The sequence below is a fragment of the Platalea leucorodia genome (assembly GCF_965183815.1).
Source record: "Platalea leucorodia genome assembly, chromosome: 4".
Lineage (NCBI taxonomy): Eukaryota > Metazoa > Chordata > Aves > Pelecaniformes > Threskiornithidae > Platalea > Platalea leucorodia.
Genome location: NC_138826.1, coordinates 59,691,102 through 59,711,513, shown reverse-complemented (window position 1 = coordinate 59,711,513; position 20,412 = coordinate 59,691,102). Strand labels below are relative to the sequence as shown.

Below are 20,412 nucleotides of genomic sequence, written 5' to 3'. Positions count from 1 at the left end.
ATGGCTTTGCACATCATCATCATCATCCCAAGCAGGACGGGGGGCTCAGTGGGGCAGGTAGGAAGGAGATGTGGCGTCAGAGGAGAGGCAGGGTGGCAAACCTACCCACTGTGTGGGTGGGCAGCCGGGGCCAAGTCTCCCCACTCCTGTGGGAAATGCTGAGATTCCTGACATTTGTTTTCATGCCAAACTGGGACAAAACATTAACATATTCCAATTTTGTTAAAAAACATCAGTAAAAAAAAAAATTACATTTTCAAATTGAAAAAAAGTGCTGATTGAAATCCAAGCCGCTTTGATTCGCATGAAAATATTTTTTTCAGACTGACATTTCAACTGAAGACATTTCAGATTATTGAAAGCTGCTTCAGAACTTCAGCTGTTTGCCAGACTGGCCTTTTCCTGTAGGAAAGTGTTGATTTCAGTGGAACTCTTTTCCAAAGGAGAAAAGTTTTTGGAAAGTTTCTATCCAACCCTTGTGCCAGTATATGAACCCTAATATGTTTAAAATCCCAGCCCCAGTCTGAAAACGAGGTGAGAGGATGTGTGTGGGAGACAGGGAGTGAACACAGAAAACTCTGTGTCCCCCAGGGAAAGTCGTGCCTGCTCTAACCTGCTCAAGCCGTGCAGCAGTGGAAGTGGAGCGAGGCACAAAAGGTGAGCCAGCGTCAGCTCCACCGTGTCTCCCAAATTTGTGCACACAGGGGATGCGCTGGTGGGGATGGGGGTTGTTGTTAGGTGAGGAAGTGGCAGACGGCTCAACTCCTTCCCTCCCCTCTCTCTCCATGCATGGCAATCGTGTACGGCTGCACAACAGGGTCTGAGCCTTTTGCTAAGCCGAGATGTTCCAAAAAGTGCTGTGATACCCCCAAGGAACACGGCATGGTGGTGTTTTGGTGACTGTGGGGAAGGTACAAATGGTATCAAGCCTCCCTTTCCTTGCCAGTCTGATCTGATGGTGGAGGAGGAGAGGCGTGGGGAAGAAAAAGACTTGGGGGTGTAGGCCTGCTCTTGGGGGAAAGGATGCAGTAGAAAATGGCCCAGGGGCACCACTACTCTGAGACCCTTTCCTTCAGCAGGGCTTGTTCTGCTCCTCCTTTGTTCCCCTGACCTGCCCCTCTTCTGCACATGCAGCCACTCAGCACTTGCGCCTTGTGGGAGGGAGGGAGGGAGGGAAGGGATGGGTGGCCAGCCCTCCCCAAGACAGCTGGAGGTATCGCCACTTATCCATGGGAAGGAAGAGAAGCAGAGGCACCCTTGAGCCAAGCGGGGCTGAGGATGATCAGGCAGGACTTTCACAGTCACAACCCTTTTGTACACTAGCTGCAAGCAAAGGCATTTTTGCCACTAAATCCCTCTAACAACTGCCCCTTGTCTTTGGTCCTTATGCTTCCCTCTCTATCTCACTCCGCTCTCAGTGCCTTCCTGAGATCAACCTGGGGAATCAACGTTTACGTGGCTGACAGAATAATTTCTACCTCCTTCACTCAGCCCTTCTCTCCGTCATCTGCCTGCCTCATTCTCTTTGTTTCAAGGCTCTGTCAGCACTTTCTTTGTTTCAGCGCTGCTCTGCTTCATCAGCTAGCAGAGTATAAGTGGGAATTGCTAAGTTTCACTTCTGGTCCTTGCTCCGTGTGTATTCTGGTAATAGTAAAACTGTCACATACTCAGCTTCAGTCTCCTGTTATGCTTCATAACGCTTGCAGAGTTGCAGAATAGAACAGGTAATATCTCTTACCAAAGCTACCTTTTGTTATCTTTTTTTCCCTGAGTAGGGGAGCAGAAAGATGTCACTAAAATATTGAACTAAAAAGGTATCTTCAGATGACTCAGTAGAAATGTTATTTGAGGGCGCACAGAGACAGAGAAAGAAGTTAAGCTAGCAAAATAACCAATCTAGACTTACAAAGGATAGATCTTGCTGGAAAACCCTGATTGCTTTTCTGACAGAATAACAAAGGTAATGGATGAAGGGAATAAAGGACATGCAATGTATCTGGGTTTATATAAAGCACTTGAAACAGCTTCTCACGAAATTGTATTCTAAAGAATCAGTTAAAGTGGGCTTACATAAGATGTGAAGTGAGAACCAGCTGCAGTACTGTAAACAAAACCAGTAAACAGCAGGGCATCGAGGGAAAAAGATCTAGTGAGAGGAACAGACAGATTCTGTCTTAGGAGCCCTTATGTACAGTGATCTGTAAGACAAAATAGAACAACATTTCTCTGCATACTGAGAAAAAGTCCCAACAGCCCTAAAAATTAGAAAGACTAGACAAAAAGGAGTGGGATTCACATGGAAAAATGGCAACTGGAAAAAATAGCTAAGAAACGCAGAAACCAAGGCAGCTGTTCCAGTGCAACTGTGGAAGGGAGGAAAAATTGAAGGGACAGCAGAAAGGAGACTTGGGGCTCCCTGTTCGGAAATATCCTATTGCAGAGAACAGATGCTCTCTACAGAGCAACAGGGAAACGCTACTCATAATTCAGTGAAGCCCTGGTACTTGTGTACCCAAAATGATACAAGAGACAAAGGGAACAAAAATAATTGTTGGACTGCTTGGACTGAAAAGCATGCAATTATTTCAAATGCAGATGTTGGCGATACCCAAGAGAGGAAGGGCAAAGCCATTGACAGGTACCTGATAGTTGCAAACATCAAGAACAGAGAAAGCCAATTTAGTTACAGGATCTAGCAGTACAACCATTCAGAGGAGACGGAGGGGTGTCTTCATTAGGAAATGGCCTCATTTCAGCAGTGGCTGTGAGCCGTCGGTTTTTTGGAATTGGTGCTGACTGCGGCTTAGCATGGGAGCAGTTCAGCCAGGCTGATTGCCGAAAAAAATGTTCTCTATAAAAGATGGAAAATTTTCCTGAAATATGGAAGACTTCTGAGCAGTGTAACTTGCAGGACTCTGGAACACTTCCTAACAGGAAATGATGAAAGCCAAAATCTTTAGGTGAGTTAAATAAACCTGAATGAAAAAGTACCAGTGAACATAAATGTACAAGGCAATTTTGCACTGATTCCAAGGGAAGATGTATAACCCTACATTAGAACTGGTAAGGAATGTTCAAAAGTCTCCATTTCAGTAGGACTTTTCATAAAACGTCTGTAAATATTTGCATAGAAATTTAATCCTGGACCTGGATAGAGGAAATCGCATTCTGACAGAATGAGGGACAAAGTTTTCATGAGTGTTTTTGGGTAGGGAAAAGGAGTTGCAAAACAGCCTCTAAACCTCTTTCTGTCTAGGTCAGCTCAGCATAGTCTTTCCTCATTCTAAACTCTTGAAGATCTCCGATTCATTTCACAGCCCTATAAACAATGAACAACATGGTTTTTGGCCTTGCCTGGAGAAAGTAGGGAGCTGTGAGGCATTTCCAATACCTTTGTAAGAGCAGAATGTCAGTAGGTATAAAGAGCACTTCTAATAATGCTCTATTTTATGTCTTTAGCACATGTGTTATATATGTGGTGAAACAATAAAATCCTCACACTCAGAAATGTTGAGCATTAAAACCACATCCTTCATGGTTCTTCAGCATCCATTTCCCATCCCCTCTCTTGTGTGACCTGAAAAGAAGAATAATTTCTTACCCCTTTATCCACAGGGACCTTCACATCCATAGAGAGGTAGCCCGTTTCCCCATTGATCATGGCAGTTCTCAGCTGCAGAGGTGAACAAGATTAGTATTAGTGTCTCCAGGCAGGGCAGGGCAGGAATTAATAGAGCCGCTTGTCATTAGCGAAAAGGGGCTGGCAGAAAAGAGTGACTGTTTTTTTTTTCCCCCCACAGCTCTTTCTTGCTTCTTTTGAACTAAGAACCTGTTCTCAGTGGTCAGGATCCTTGTTCAGTCAAGCTGATAAGTGACACAGAATAATAATGGCTTATGCTGAAAGCCTGTTGATATGTCTTTTTAGTGAAAGGAAAGGATCTGGAAGCTATGAAATTGCCAGTCCAAGTTTCAGACTTCACGGTTTGACAGCCCGAAAGTCATTAGCATGGTGCTTTGAAAGCCTGGAAGAGGAGACACCTGAGAAACCCACTAACTCCCCCAGACTGATTCCAAAGATCTTGGACATTTTTTAAACTGATTTATGAATTATAGGCTGTATTCAGCACCACTTCTGAGGTGCAGCAAAGCAGCTGCTTAAGACAGCAAAGCAAGACTGTATGATAGCAGGGTAGGCAGCGAGAAGACCACTTTATTCAATCCAGGCTCCAAAGGCAAAATGTAATTTTCACAGTGACTCTCAGCCTCTTGCAAGAAAGAGCCAGGGAATTTTTCCACAAGTGCAGAGGCTTTAACTTTATATCCAGCCTGCCAGAGCATATCAGCCTATTGCTTCAGCCTGGATAGAAAAAAAAGGTGGGAAGTAACTTATTCATTCACACAAATTGCTTCCTTACTTCCAGAGACAGGCCTCCATTCAGGTGCTGGCCAGTCTCAACAACATTTGCTTTACAAGGCCACAGTTCTGTTTATTGTGGCTGTTTGATGTGGGTTATTTACAGACCTAGAATATAAAGCTTGTGTTTCCCAAGGCCCATGCCTTGGAAATCAAAACACTGACTGGTACTATTACTCCTTTATGGCTAAGAGCATTTGACCTCCTGCCAGAGCCACGGCATACTCTCTGTTCTGGTCTGACAGCCTGCAGCATTTTCTATGCGTTCTGGGTTTAGTTCAGATATTGTTGCTTCATCCACATGTTCTTGAATGTCAGGCATCTCTTGTTGCCCCATAAGGCAGTGGAGAAGTAAATCAGTGGATATCTGAGATCTCCTTGGATCTCCTCAGCTCCAGCTGGTCTGCACGCAGGCTACTTCTCCTGTGCCCAGCCCCCAGGTGACAGCGGCCGTACGTTGGTGCCACAATCCTGGCTTGCTGCTTCTTCCTCAATAGCTTTTCCTGCACTGTCCTAGTGTCTGGGAGGCTCCATAATGCTTGGTCTTTTTCAGGCAGGACACTTCTGGCAAGAGCTGGCCTCAAGTCTGAAAAGTATGTAGCAGAGTTTGGACGGAGGGGTGGTCTGGTGCATGCTGGAGCACTCGTTCCCACACCCCAAACGGCAAACTCTGCTGCTCCAGGGCAATGAGTCTCTGCCGTCCCCATCACTGGCAGCGAGTGCTGCTGAGTCCTTTTCCCTCTCTGCTTGTGTAGTTTCAAACCAACACAGACATACAGTTTACCTGAGGGGTCTCACAACATCTAGGTGTTTTGCCACTCGGTTTCAACATCCTTGCAGGCTAATTTCTTCTTCAGTGGTTCTGTCAAGGCTGAAGAAAATGTTTGGGTGACAGCTGCTGGGCAGGATCCCTCAACCGAGAATCCCTTTCCCCCTCACACTGAAAATATCCCTGTGTTGCTTTACGAGCAAGCCCAGACTTCCTTGCTGCAGATAGTACTATTGTGCATCAATTGGGATTTTCCAGACAGTGCCATCTTCCCTCCCCTACATTTCTTTTTAGCAGCTGGCTGTATTACACATCATTAGCACTTGGGCATATTTTTCCAGTCTGAATTTGCTGCTTATCAGTGTTGCTGAGATTATACTGCAACCGATGTTGAGTCTGTCATTGATCTAATACCATAGCTGCAAATCTGAGTGTTGAAATGTTGGCAGCTTTCTGCTGCAGTGGGTGTATCTTGAGAGTCTCTAGACTTGCTGAAGTCACACTGCAGATATCGTTCGTGTCACTGAATGTCTCTGTACCCTCGGTGACTGCAACCTTTCTCTCTTCTGGAAGATGCAGTACAGGAACACAAAGTGTCTTTGTTTTTCATACCTCTTTTGACTTTTTTTTTTTCACTGGATAGTTTTACTCTGATTGCCTACGGACAGAAGCCTTACACTTTGCATCATATTTGCATTCAGGTATCAATGTTATTTGGTCACACAGGAAGCTGCTAGCCAAATAAATATGACAACAAAGCGAATTCCTCTCATTTCCTCGATTTTTTTTTTTTGTTGTTGTTGTTGTTTTTTTTGTAAAATAGCAAACTGGGTAAAGAGAAGCAGCTCTAAAAGTGGCTCCAGTGAGAGAGAAAACTACAATGGGAGCAGAGCCCTTTGTACTTGGCCTGCACTAGCGACAGCAGCTACTTTGATCCTCTTGCTGGGCAGTTCAGTTGTCCTACCTGTTTAAGTGGATATCTATAGCATCAGATCCGTTTATCTCAGCAGTCTCCCCTGTAATCCAGAAGCATGTGTCCCACAGCTAATTCTATCTTACTCCAAATTCAGTTCTTATCTTAGTAACTTAAGTATCTATTCTCTCCTAATTCTTCTGAGTAAAAGAAAACCACCTACAGAGGAACCTCTCCACCTTCTCATTATCTCTGGGTTCCTAGTCATGCAATGTGGCAATGTGCAGCCATTAAGGTGCATGATGTTTCTTGTTTACCACTTTTTAATAATTTTGCTCGAAAGACAGTAGAAAAGGTATCTTCTAATCTTTTCCTTCTGGTCAGCCATTGTTTTCAGTACCTCCACACCTGTGCAATACGGTGGTTTCTGGAGACTTGTTTTTCTCAAGTGTCTAAGTCCCTTATTCTCTTTGTCTATTATTAATAGTGACTGCAAGCTTTAGCCTCTTTTTGAATGCACTTTCTTCCTTGTTGCAGATCTCATTAGTTGAGGGGCTTCAGCTATATCTCACATACTACATGTATGGGTATCATCATGGGACACCGCCGTACTCCTAAGCTGTCTTGGCTTTGTATTAAGGCAGCATTTGGGCCATGTACACACAGACTGGCTCCCTGGAGCACCCTCCAAAGTGCTTCCTTCCTCCTGCCAGCGCTTTCCCTCCCTGTTCCATGAGAAGGAGAACTCATACTGCGAAAGAAGACAAGCATTTGTGGGGGAGCATCATTCTTGTCCTCCTGTAGACCCTCTTAGTCAGGGCCAGTCCAGCACAGAAAAAAACAGGAGTGCCGGCTGCTCCCCCACCCCTTCCATACAAGAACACAAAATAATAGAAAGAAAGAGCTACAAAAAAGGCTAAATTCACTTTCTGATACTCACTATTTCATCCTGGTCTTCCCATTCCACTTCTGAGAGATCTACACTGTTGTAGTTTGGCTTAGGCTTCAGTTTCTTTCCTTCTTTATACTGACATTTATTAACGGGAAAAAAAAAAAAAGAAAAATACTCCAGTAAGTGGCTAGATAACTTCCTAAACTATCCCTTTAAAAGTTTATATCATCTAATTTGAAAAATAGAGGTGTCTCATTTATTCTCTGACTGGGAAGGCAGTGTTTGGGTGCAAGTGCCCATGGGTGTCTCGGTCCCGTGCCATGTATTTCTTTATGCAGTTCAAGTGGGAGAGGCTGTTCCAGGAGCAAGGGACAAGCAGGAACACAGGTAAACTTGCAGATAAAGGCTACAGCCTCCTTTGTGAGAATATTCTTCTAAATAGATCAGAACAATACACATGCCTCCAGGAAACCAGTTTTTTCCCCACAGCTAAGAGGGTAATCCCATTGATACTATAATACCAGCAGGAGATCTTTTCTGATGGGAATTAGGCTTTGGCTCCACTGACAGAAAGGTAGGCTTTTCACCTAGGGCTAGCTGATGCAAGAGATCTAGTTCCCTGCAATCTTCCAGGTGAAGGAAAAGGTGTGAAGCAGACTAAGAGAGGCCAATTTCAGATGGAGGATAAAGCAGTGCCCTTGCCTAGCTTTGCCTTGCCCCATCCTGGAAACGCGATGTGTCCCTTCTCTTCACCTAGCGAAGTAACTACCTATGCCTGTGGTCTCCCTGTGCAAAGCGGTCTTTTTGAAGACAGCTGCTGTGAAGCCTTGTGGTGGCACTTTCCCTTGCCAGTAACCACACTAACGCTTATAGCTGCGTGCAGGTGGATTTGTGCCAACAGGCATGTGTATGAAATGTAAAATCATTGTGTGCCTGGGTATCTAGCTGAGTAATGAGGCCAGCTGTGTTTCTGCAGACAGATGCACGGTCTGGAGCTCCAGGTGGCACCGTGAGGGAGAAACGTTGTCCTTGTGTCTGCTACCTCAAATCCCAGAAGCTCTTTGCAGCCTGCTGGGCTCTAAATTGTCTCTGACTTAACATGTTACTAAGATTTGTGGTACTGGACCCTGCTAGCCTCAGATTACCAAAATGTCCAACACTACAGCCGCTGGGTAGCTATTACTGGGGTGCTACTCATGCTGAATCTTCTTGTAGGAGATATGCCTGAGCGAGGGGAATTGTTTCTTCAGCCCGGCAGTGAAACCTTGCATGGACACAGACACACATGCACCCACAGTACAGCAAGTGCACAAAAATACAGCCCTCACATGCGCTCTTATGGAGAATAGACAGGCAGGGTACCTTACACTTCGTACACGTGTGTGCATATATACATCTATGCACGTGGAATTGGTTTATCTGGCCCTTGTGCTCCTGGGTGCCTGTATGTCAGAGCCTGGTAGTCTTCATTACTCAATAGAATACAAGAAATCAGGAGCATCCCTGAAAGCCACTGTTTCCAAGTAAGCAAAGGTTCTCAAATTCACAGCTATACATACCAAAGGACGGAGGTCTGGGTGTGAAAGGATGTAGCCGTTGTTGGTGTTCAGAAAGGCATATCCATGGACACCCAACTGGAGAAAGAGGCATTAGAATAATTAGTGCTTTAGGTAGAAACACTGCTGTGTAATGGGTGCCACTGATACCCTGGCACCACCAATATTCAGAAATATTTTCCTTTTAAAGGTATTGACCAGCAGAAAATAGGGTCGATCCCAAACCATTTATCTCCGGATCTCTGGAGGCTCTGTCTGAGCAGGCTGACTATGCTTGGATGCACAAAAGGATGGGCAGGTAGTTGATTTGTTTGCACAGTCAGAAAAAGATGCCCTCCTAGAGTCTGATTGTCCTCGTGGACAATTACCACCCACAGGCAGAATAAGCTCTCCACAGCAGGCACAGCAGTACTGCACATAAAATGGGCAACATTGGGGAATGTCATAAACGGTACAGAAACAGCGGTGACAGGCCCGTATGCCCATCACTACATATGCATAGCAGCGAATGAACAAGTGAGTATGAGTCTCACAGATGGCTTCCCTGGAAACCCGGGAGGTCTTCAGAGGAGCTCTGCATTATGTTTCAGTATTGGCAAGACCAGACCTAGCCTAGGCCAATTGTACGAGCCTGTAGTCTTAAAACGCTTTTTAAGGAATAGCATAATCTAACAAGAGCTGACGCTGGCTGACCTGATCTGCAAGAGATTTCAGAGAGAGCAATTACTTGGATCAAGCCCGTATATAATACAAATTCCAGCTAAACCCTGAGTTGCTAAAAACCCACTGATAGCCTGCACTTGCCAAAACAAGAGGTGTCTCAAGGAAAACAAGAATGGGTAAGGTTTCTATCTTCAAAAAAATGTTGCAACTTTATATTCCTATAGAGACAATCCTGGAGGGATAACAACAGGGAAGGGAGGAGGTAAGTCATTTACAATCCGTCTGTGCCTTTTTGGAGGGAATGAATTCTGTATTTCACACATCCCTGATCAAAACTTTGGACTCTTTCTACATGAAACAGTTTTTTGCAAAGCACACTGAGCTCAGCTCAGCGTGGCAAGAATGAATCCAAGACATTGGATCAGGACTACAGCAAACTTCTTTGTTGGCCTATTAAAGCTGAAATTTCCCAGCCCAGTAAGTGCGATCATAAATGCATGAGCTCTCAAGGGCTATAACTCTGGAACTGGTCCTTTGTAACCTGTATGCCAGGGGATTCAAGTTGAGGATCCTAGGTTTCCAAACTGGTCTGGAGTTGGAAGAGCTTCTGGGAAGTCATGTCCTGCCTCTGATATAAAGAAATCCTTCAGATAATTTTCCCTCCTTCCCTGGCACTGCTTGGAGGAAAGACCAGTGTCCCTCCTTGGCCCAGAAGAAAGATTATTGTGATACATGGCCTTTGAGTGACATGGAGGGAGGAAGATGAAAAGGTATTAGTCTTATAGAGAAAATAAATGTGTATAAAAATTGAAGCTCCTGGATAAGGTTCCCCCAGACTTGAACCAGCTAGCTTTTGCATGCTGAGTGCATGCACCCCGACACTCATCGTTCCTGGGTGGCCTGAAGGATCATTTCCTACAGCTTCACGTGAATGGTCTGCCCTGCATCTATGTCTGGAAGTGCCACACAAATTCATAGCTTCTGACAGCACTTTCAGTCCTGTGAGGCTTCAGCAATCAGATTTTGGACAACTGCCTAACTGCTAGTAGTTGTCTGATAGTTATTTAAGAGCAACTGAAAACTTGAAATGATGGCTCAAGTTGCCTGATTTCGTGATGATCCTCAGATGTGCTTGCTGTTTCCTGATGTGCAAACTGAACCAAAGGTCACCGCACAGAATTTACAGCAGAAACCAAACTAAACAGTGCATCTCTGTGGGGGGTTTCCTATGGATGAACATATTTTTTTTAGATATACTGAACGTAGAGCTAATGAAAAGTTGTTGGACTAACAATTCTGGAGGGCAAATACTCTCTCTAGGTACAGCACAAGCGAGTGAGAGCCAACTTCCTGTACACTGTCCTGCCAAGAAATCTTCATGCTGATCTGGAGAAAGGAACCTCTAGGCATGACAGAAAAGTTGGCTCTCCGTAGTCCATTCAGTCCTCAGTTCTTCTGCTAAGAATATTAACAGTGAAACTAGTCTTTTTTTTTTGCCAGCTGGCATGGCAGCTTTTGTCCACTGGGAACTGGATATAAAACTTTAAAACTTCTGAGACAGGCTGTCAGATCCGTATCATCTCTGAGGGATCTAGATGGGTGACCATCAATATGCAAAGGCTCCATGACCTGTTGCCAGTCTACTGGATCATCCAGTCCTTGTGTTTCTGAAGCAGCCTGAGAGCTTCTAGTAGTGAATGACTTCCCATGTGCTATATAGAAACCACACATCACCGCATCCAGCCTCTTTTGCTTTATGCTCATAGTTCTTCCTACAGGCAGAGGAATGATTTTTCAGTCATGCCCATGGAAGAATGACTAGTGGCTTTGCTGTGCAAATTAACAAATTGCATTATCTCAGTCTTACCTTATACCGTGGAGCAAGTTTTAACAACTCCCTCAGGGGTACATCAGAGCCCACCACACCCAGGAGAATTCCATGAGATCGCTTAAAAACAAAGGAGAATCCATTTTCAGAAGCCAAACTTTGGTAGCTCTCTACCTGAATACACATTATTGCCTTCCTACTAGTCTCTCACATGTTCTCTCTAGGCTTATATGAATATATTCATTCAAAACCAACTAACATGCCTCAAAAAGTCTCAAGGGGTTGCTCCAGTGTTTATGGAGAGAAGCATTTGTACCCAATACTAGTCAGCATTTTGACTATGATTCAGAAGTAACACAAAATCATGACAAGAAGTTTTGAGGGCAAAATCCTGCATTCAGTATGTGTAAATAACAGTAACGGCAAGGCAATCATGCAGAACAGCATGGATCGGTTGATAACTTGGGCCAACTAAACCAAATGTCAAATGCAAAATTGTTAACCTAGGAAAAAGGAATGCAGGAAATCCCCATGAAATGGGGAACTGGTTGTTTAATAACCATTTGGGGAGCACGATGGAAAAATGATACACAGGCTCGCACTGCAGTGCTGTGCTAATACAGGTTAAGGCCAGCCTTAGGTGGAGAATGAGGACAATTGTTTGTAGGATCTGGATGAAGAGTTTATCCCTTGAACACAATGGTAAGGTACCGTCCACCACTTTAAAAAGGATACTGAGAAACTAGAAATGGTCTAGAAAAGAGTGTCTAAAGGGTTTCAAAACCCAGAGGAAATGCCCTTATCAAAGACACCTAAATTGTTCAACCTTTTTATCTTATCAAAAGATAGACAGGTTTGACTTTATTGCAATGTAGAAGATGCTTCCCAGGAGGAGATACCAAAGGGTATATAGGCTTTTTAATCTAGCAGAGAAAGATGTTATGACAGGAAGGTGAGGCCAGACAAATTGAAAGTGGAATTTAGACACCAGTTTTTAACAGAGAGTGAGAAACCACGATGGAGACCTCAGGGCTGGATGCCTTTCTTCAATGACATTTTTGCCAAACACAGGTTATTGGGCTCATGAAGGACTGTCTACATGAAACGTAAAGGTCTGCAATAAAATGCACAGAGTAGACAAGGTAGTGATCTCTTCCAGCCTGAAACTTTATGCATCTGTGAACTAGGCTAGGTTTGGAAATGGAAGGGATAAAACAGGGAGAAGTGTCATATTTAAGGGGTATTTTGAAGAAATAGCATTCAGAGGAAATGACAGACTATCGTTTTGTCAGATAAATTATCAGCCACACATCCTGCTGGAGGTCTACTGCAGTCCCTAATGGCCAGCTCTTCTTTCAGAGACCCATTGGCTTTAAAACCCTGCAAAGGTCCACTGCATCCTTTCATCTCTGCTGGCTGGAAGGAGAGCAAAGCCCGCATTGCACTCACCGTCTCGTTCTTTTTGCTGAAGACTGGCATAGCCACTGTTGTCATGAGCAACAGACTTTGAGCCTGAGATGCAAAGAGCTGCCACAGAACAACGAGCCGTGTGTTAGCAAATGCAATACCGCAGATAACCCGAACGCAAGGCACTGGAATTCCCAAGGACCCCAGATGCTGATTACAATTAGCCACCTCCTTGCCTCCCACTCCCCTCTAAAAACAGATGGCAGCACTTTTCAATACTCTGTATCCAAGAGGATCGTGGGATGGATGCTTGCTCGTGTGGGGTGATGAGGATGGGATGAAAGCCAGTGAAATGTGTTGAAGCAGGAGAAATTAAAGAGCTGTTTTAATGAAGAGACAGGAACCTGTAGAAGTGGTGGCACAATTTATACCCACCACACATTGGGAGTGCAGACATGAGCACTTATGCAACAAGTGTAAAAACCACCAACACAAGGAGCACAGAATAGAGAAAAGCAACACAAATATGAGCAAAATCACAAACAAGTTATCATCTATATTGCAAACACATGAACACCACAAATGAGAAACGCCACAGGCAAATATTTAAAAGGCACAAATACACACAGAGCCTGCTTATATATACTTGTTACTCAAGCACCTAAGCTTAGGAAAAACAGAGACAAAATCATGATCCAAACAGATACAACATGGTGAGCTATCTCTGCAGGGGATACAGGACATGCACGTGTAACGGGGTAACAGATGCTCCCAGTACTGCAGAAGACAGATGCTCTAAAAAACACACACGAAAGGAGGTAAAACAGGCAAGGCACATGCAAAGGAGTCTCCCAAACATGCCTAGCTATCAAAAGGACCTAATCCCTCCATGCCAGTAGCATCCCCCTTCTATCTCTCATTTAGTCAAGTAAGTAGCAAGGCAAGAAATGACCTCCTGTCTCCATTACTGTACATGCTAGGAGCCATAAAGGAGCCAGTCAATAATTATGCAGTTGCTTGATGGAGATTTGAGCTTGGTATCTTCAGTTACTGGTCTGGGTGATTCTGTGTGGAAACTTCTCATTCACAGCAACACACACACCAACACACAGCAAGTAAATTTCTCCAGCACTTACTGGACATATGGAAAAAGAGATCCAGTGAACTAAACTACAGCACAACACAGACACCCCTACCTAGTCTGAACCAACAGCACAGCACAGCTCTCCAGTACATCCAGCATTTCCTCTCCTCTTCTTGCCAGTGCAAGAGGGCTCCTTCAGTGCTGCAGCCCCCACCCCCCTCCAGATGTACAGGCCAGCTGTGGCTGTGAGTGCTGGCACTGACACACCAACTGGCACAAGGGAAACAGCACGCTCGCAAAACACAGGGGTGCATTTACCTCCTCAGACTGTGGCAGCTAGTGAGAAACATTGATGAACAGATGAATGAATACATGAATGGAGGAATGAATCAAAGATGGGAGAGGCTGGGGCAGAGGAAGTGAATGGCAAGCCAAGCCAAGAGGTAAGAAAAGAGGTGCAGCAAAAAAAGTGCAGCAAACAAATCCCTGTGGCTGCCTTGGGAAGCATGACACCATACACTGGTGCCAGGGGTGGCATGCCTGCTATTAGAATAAACTTGTTGGGTAGCTAGTAGCGTTTCTGGAGGTTTTGCTTAGCACACTCAAGTACCATGTTCCCAGCTCTCACTTGGCACAGCTCCTGCAACAGAAGACATCCCCACGTCACCCTCACAGAGCTAGTGTGCCACAGCTGCAGCCGCAGTGGCCAGCCACAGCACAGAGGTGAGGGACAGGCTCTTCCCGTGAGAGCACAGCACCTACGCACCATGATGGTGCAAGCCTGGCTGCCTTGGAGGTATTTCTTGGGGTTTGTGTGGTCTTGACTCTGAACACAGCGTCAAGCACTGCCATGTGTGACCTGGACTTCCATGTTTCCTGCTACAAAGCTAAGCTCAGTATCCCTAGTTTTACTCCAACTCAGTGTGTTTGGGTTTCTCACCACGGATCTTAAACCTGAAGACTGTGGGTGCTCCCCAGGGCTGTGGCAGACAGCCTAAAGCTGCTGCTGGCCAGACCTGGGCTAATAATTTCAGTCCCACAGTGGGATTGTGTATGGAAACATTATCAATGTTTCTACAAGATTTTTCCCCTCGGATAGGATAAATAGTCCTGAGACCTCAGGTTTGTTTCTGGAAGAGGGGAATCTGACTACTGGTCAGCTCTAACTGTCACACTTATGCAGATGCTTCTCTGGGGTGAAGAGTCCAGTGTAGGAAAAAAACCCCCACTTTATCTCCCTGAAAGTACAGAGAGCCCCAAAAGAAGAACTGTAACTTTCTCTTTCTGCAATGTAGAAAGGGATGGAATTGACGATTGAGGAACATCTATTTGGGGAAGTGCAGGGGAAGGCTCCTTCAGTGGTGGTCTGCTCCTTTATCCTTCCCTTTACTCCTTTGAATTTCAAAGCTGCCTTGGCAACACAACACTGTAATAGCACCTGCTCATGGTCCAAATGTCTTAAGTCTTCCTGTAGGGCAGGCCTGAGACAAAGCAAGGGGTGTTGGGAGTGCTGACTCTCCGGTTTTTTGCAATATGTCCTTTACTCACAGGGCCACTGCAGTGACGTTAGTTCTTGCTAGCCCAAGGGATGAAAGAGTGAGCCTGCTTCCCAAACTGAGATCTGTATCTTTGAGTAGCAAGCAGTATGCACTTAGCTACTGGGCCGGAGGAGATAAATCTCTGCGACCTGTATCCTGAGCTGTAAATAATCTTTCCTGTGAATAATCCCTTAGAAGGTAACCTGCTTTCACAGAAGCACTACTTAAGTCATGCTGTGCATGTGTGATTAGTCCTGAGCTCCTGGATCACTGCAGATTCAGACCTGAGTCTACATACACATCTCAACTCCAGGAGTGAGCAGAAAAGAAATATTGTCTGTCTCAGCAGGGCCAGAGACCAGTAATTTCTATCAATCAATCAACCAACTCCTGGTTTTACATAAGTTTCCGGACTTTATTTGGTTCTGATACACATAAGATACTTAGATGCGAAGCTGGGACAAGTTGTATGCCTAACATACTAGCTGGGTGCCTAACACCTTTGCCAGTTTGGCCCATACGCCCTACTGTTTGCTGACTGAAGACTTGTGCTGTAGGTCCTTACCGCACTGTCCATGTAGGCTTCAGTCCAAATAATGTCATGGTCGTGGTTGATGACCATGGGGCGGCTGAGCACGTGCAGGTACTCCATCACGTTCTCCTGGACGTCTGCCAGCGTGGAGATCTGAGTGTAGTAGCCTTCATGGAGAAACAGAGGTGTGAATCACTCTGCTAACACATCTTCCATATTTTAAAATGAGTGTCTGTGCAAAGCTAGAAAACTGGATGTCAAAGACTAAGTTACCTATTTCCAGAGCTTTCTCCCTGCAGATGGACCCATAACAGTCTAACACTACAACAAGGAGTACAGGGGAAGAATGTTTTCAAGTTATCAAAAGGTCCTCTAAACTAGCTGCTTAACTGGTTAGAAATGCTAACAGAGTGTAATGTCACGAGGACTCTTGTCTTTCTTCTCACCACATGGAACTGATTGGTCGTACTCAGTATAGGATGGAGTATGTCAGATGGGAAACTTTTGTTACCACTAGGAAAACACTGCCACGTGAAAGGGCTCATGATCTGATAAGCTTTGTGGTGTGGAAACAGATTTAGTATGCTTGAAAACAAGGACTACAAGAGCTATACAATGTGTTGAAACAGAAGAAACAAAATCAGTGAGCCTTCCACAGAGCTCAAGTCTGGTAAGTGAGAATTCAAGTGCAAAGAGCATATTTTTGTTCTCTGTTTGGTTATTCAGGAGAATCCATTCTCACATTTTATGGTGAACCAACAGCACCGTGAATTCCCTGTCACTAATCTCATGGCTGAATATGTGATCTGAAATCCAGGGTTTTGTTTCATCCAACAAAAACTAAAAATGTTACGTGTGATTCACAGTGCTAATAAACGAACACTTGAGCCTTGAACCTCCCCAGCTCACAGCTCACATTCTTCAGGCCAGCAACTCTTGTCTGTCAATTATTTTCAGTAGCAAATGCACCCATGCATTTCATAGTCTGCTGGAGCCACTGCTCAGACAGGAAGAGAGTCGGTATACCTATAGCTAGTCAGCCTCCAACTTCAGTCTTCCCTTCCTTTCCCTGTTTAAGAAGGATACTGGTGTAGCAAGCATTGCTCACTGTCTCCAGACACACTGAAGCCAAGTCATGCCCAAACAGGGCAGACTTTCCCTGCCCCGCCCCGCCTTTACCCTTGCAGACTCTTATAGGGCTAACTGGACATTTAACTGGCCCCAAATGCATAGCGGTGACACACATGCTCTGAATGGATTTTCCCATTCATGGCATTTCATGCCAGCTAGAGAGAATATTGGTTTTGGGTTGGGATTAACAAGCTATTCTGGTACCTCAGTGAAACCACTGACACACAAAGAATTTGGCCAGGATATAGGGGTTAACCAGCAGATCTTGTGAAAAATGCTGTAAAATCTTTAAAGAAGAGATGTTCGTTTCACATCTCAGCCAAAAGATGTCAGGCTTTCTGACAGAGGTTTAAACAGATTGTCAAAAGCCAGCATCTGGGACACAATAAGCACAAGGACTTAGGTGGACTACAGCCAGCATGAATCTCGGTCATAGTGTCCCTTGGCACCGTGACAGGAAAATGTGGTGGCTCAGCACAGAGGACTTGCGTTAGTTGGACACAGGCACGCTTCACGTGGACTAGCAGGGTCTGCTTTTTCCTTAGATCGTCTTCCAGCCAAGGGCTCGTGGGCCCCAGCTGTAGTGGGGAAGCTTCAGAGGGGTCCAGGGCCCCGTGCCTGCAGCCCACGTGTGATGTGTGTGATTGGGGCTGGGGAACCATTCCCATACAGCACCTTTGTTGTTGCAGGCGATCCATTTCACGTTGGGGGCAAAAGTGACCTCCCGTCCAATGAGGTAAGTGAAAACCCGGACCTGGGAACAAGAACGCAAAGATAGAAGAATTAGGCTGTAATGTACTACTGAATCCAAATGGCCGAGGTTTGGCATCCTGCTATACACTGGTGTGAATGCCTGTTTGTGGTGCACAGCAATAGCTCTGCCTTCACACAGAGACAGGAGCCTCTCGCTCCATTTGTTTCGCATTTTGTGGGCTGGAACTTCATTTCCAATTACAATAAGCCCAGAAAGCCAAGTAGCACCCGGGATCATCTGAATAACAAGGCAGAAGTGCAAATTCTGTTTGATTTTATGATAGCAGCTCTGCCAGGCACTCAGCAACCACATGCAGAGAGGTTTATAGCTCACAGGAATCCTTTACCCAGAGGAACAGCTGGCCGCATGAATCATTTAGAGAAAGCTTCACCATTTCTCTTGTGTTTGACCAACAACAAAAGAGCCAATCCTGAAATAAACTGCTTTAACAGCCCCATGCTCTGGTCTTTCAGTAGCCTGCTTCTCTCTCTTTGTGCATTGCTGCTAGCTGGGATGAGATAAACAAATAAATCAGGAGGGTTTAGGATGAGCCCTGGTTTATTCCACTTTCAGTCTGCTCTGCTAGTACAAGCCTGTAATCACAGACCTCAAAGTAAATAGGGCTGGAAGACACCTAGAAAGGTTGTCTGGGCCATTCCCCTGCCCACCATAAGAGCTGGTAATAGCCAAACCTTTCCCAAACGGTACTAATTATAAACAGTCCTGGATGGGATTAAAATTCTTTGCAAAAAAATTTTTTTTTTTTTAAATACTCAGCTCGGTCTTTATCTTATCAGGAGAATGTTTTGATTGCCCACACCTTTAGAAAATGAAGCGTATGAAAAAAAAATAATCTTCACTGACCCACAGATATCCATTTGTGATCCTACCACCTCTAAAATCACCGCAGCAGGCTCCTGCCTGGCTGCTTTGTTTTGTGTCCACAGCTGGACATGAGGACGTGGAGGACGTGAATGCTCCACTCTGCTCGTCGTCCTGGCTCACGCCCTTCTATTCCCACCATAGCAGGATAGCACCTTTCCTTGCCCTTTCTATTTATCACTCCCCAGACAAACCTTCCGATCTGGCCAGTTGTATTTTTCAAACACAGCTTCATAATCCTCCACTGCTCCATCTGTGATCAGCATGATAGCTTGGTTACACAAGCCTCCTTGACCGGCATCTCTGAACTACAAACAGAGAGGAAGAGCATTAGTTACCTCTGCACAGGCCGTTTCTGTGTAATGGCAGCATATTTATTCACGATGGGCCAGATCCTGACTTCTTGCAACTCTCACACTGTGCTCAGAAAGAGCTCTGTTTAAATAAGGACTGTGTTTGTATAATTTTTTTATTTATACAGCCCTTCCTAGCACATGTGGACACAGGAGGCTTTACAGAAGTAAAATAATAAGGAGAAAATAAGTGCTGTGGAGCAAGAGCGTGATTCCCTGCTGCCTTGCATCTTGCACAGTCGCATTCGTTTATGCAAAACGACTACAGACTGACCGCAAACACTGCAATTCTGATTTGACAGCAATAACTGTCACTTTTTATGGCAGAAAATGTGAGAGGAGGGTGGAAATCAGACTCATTATTTCAGGGTAAATCCATCAAGCTGCCAAAAAAGAGCAGAGAAAGGCAGGAGCACACGAAAAGAGAAGGCTACTGCCATCAGAGCTGAAACAGGTTATGAATGTGCCAGATAGAAAGACCATACACTGTAATGACAGATGATCTGTTATCTGTGCATAAGTGATATTTGAGGTAGAGTGGAAGTATGCTGGGACTCTGGTACAAATGTTGATGTGCTCCCAAGGACACACGGAGAGGTGTTGAACAGGCGTGCTCTTACAGGCAAGCCAGACCCTGCCTGTTCAGCCAGGAAGACCAGCCTTCCAATGCCGCTTAGCTAGTGCTCCTGCACGCAGAGCCGTGTTCGCCTCTCACACCCTCAGCTACACCAGCTCCAGCGAACCAAGTGCCTTATGCAGCACCAACCCAGGTGTTGAATTAGCAGTCACCAGAGGAGGTAGCAGAGGCCATCAAGGCACAAAAACAAGCAGCTGCTTTGCTGCAGCTCCCAGCTCAGCGTCAGTATGCACTTCTCCTTGCACGGCATCTCACCGCTTCTACGCTCTGAGCTAGGAAAAGCCTAATCAACAAAGGAGGATACAAAAACTGCTGCAGAGTAAAAAAATATGGCAAGAGGAAGATATGACAACTCTGTACAAGAGATTAATGAGAGGCAACAGCATGAGATGGAGAGCTTACATGAGACTAATTGAAGGGTGACTAAGGTTATACTAAACACAGCAGCAATCTTAAACTGCAGAGGGTAGTTATATCTTACAAGTGAGGAAAAAGGTATCCAAGTGGTAAGACTAATTGCATAAAATAAAAGCAAGGACTGGATGGGAGAATAAGAGCACAGTGTGTGAACTGGGACTTTTTAGATGTTTTAGGGTTCAATTCACAAGTCCCTTCTGGTTTGGTAATGCTATGTTAGGACAAAAGGCAAATGCCTTTACTAACAGGGATGGTACTGCGGTTCCACTACAGATTAACATCATGACCACCAATACCTGGAAGCCAACTCCAAGTCCAGATTTCCCCAGTCATTTCACCACTCCTACAATTACCTCTGTGATTGTCCCTTATTATGAAGTTACCAGGTTCAGTGCTAATATCACCATAACATCTCCTTCCACCACCATTTATGTTATCAGTCCTGCCTCCTTCAACATTACTCTTAATACCACTGAGGTACCTGTTACTCTACTGCGGTAAGCGTGGATTCAACAGCTTCTGAATGATCACACGTATGAACCCATCTCTCCCTGTTTCATGAGAATCCCATTACTTGTATCACTGACCAGAACCAGTACAGATGATCATGAGAGAGAAGGGTGGTGTGACAGGGTAATTTCT

At 45.0% G+C, this 20,412-nt stretch overlaps 1 protein-coding gene across 1 annotated transcript in view; it reads right to left on the bottom strand.

Moving 5' to 3' along the window:
• Positions 1–20,412, bottom strand: part of CACNA2D4 (calcium voltage-gated channel auxiliary subunit alpha2delta 4) — a gene marked incomplete at both ends in the record, with an annotated part of 130,502 nt that overhangs the window by 80,046 nt on the left and 30,044 nt on the right. The window contains 9 exons of the mRNA XM_082310195.1: positions 3,602–3,673; positions 7,037–7,123; positions 8,548–8,622; positions 11,075–11,155; positions 12,485–12,562; positions 13,845–13,862; positions 15,630–15,763; positions 17,403–17,481; positions 18,558–18,671. Of these exons, the coding sequence (XP_082166321.1) occupies positions 3,602–3,673; positions 7,037–7,123; positions 8,548–8,622; positions 11,075–11,155; positions 12,485–12,562; positions 13,845–13,862; positions 15,630–15,763; positions 17,403–17,481; positions 18,558–18,671 (738 nt within the window). The remainder of the gene's footprint in view (positions 1–3,601; positions 3,674–7,036; positions 7,124–8,547; positions 8,623–11,074; positions 11,156–12,484; positions 12,563–13,844; positions 13,863–15,629; positions 15,764–17,402; positions 17,482–18,557; positions 18,672–20,412) is intronic.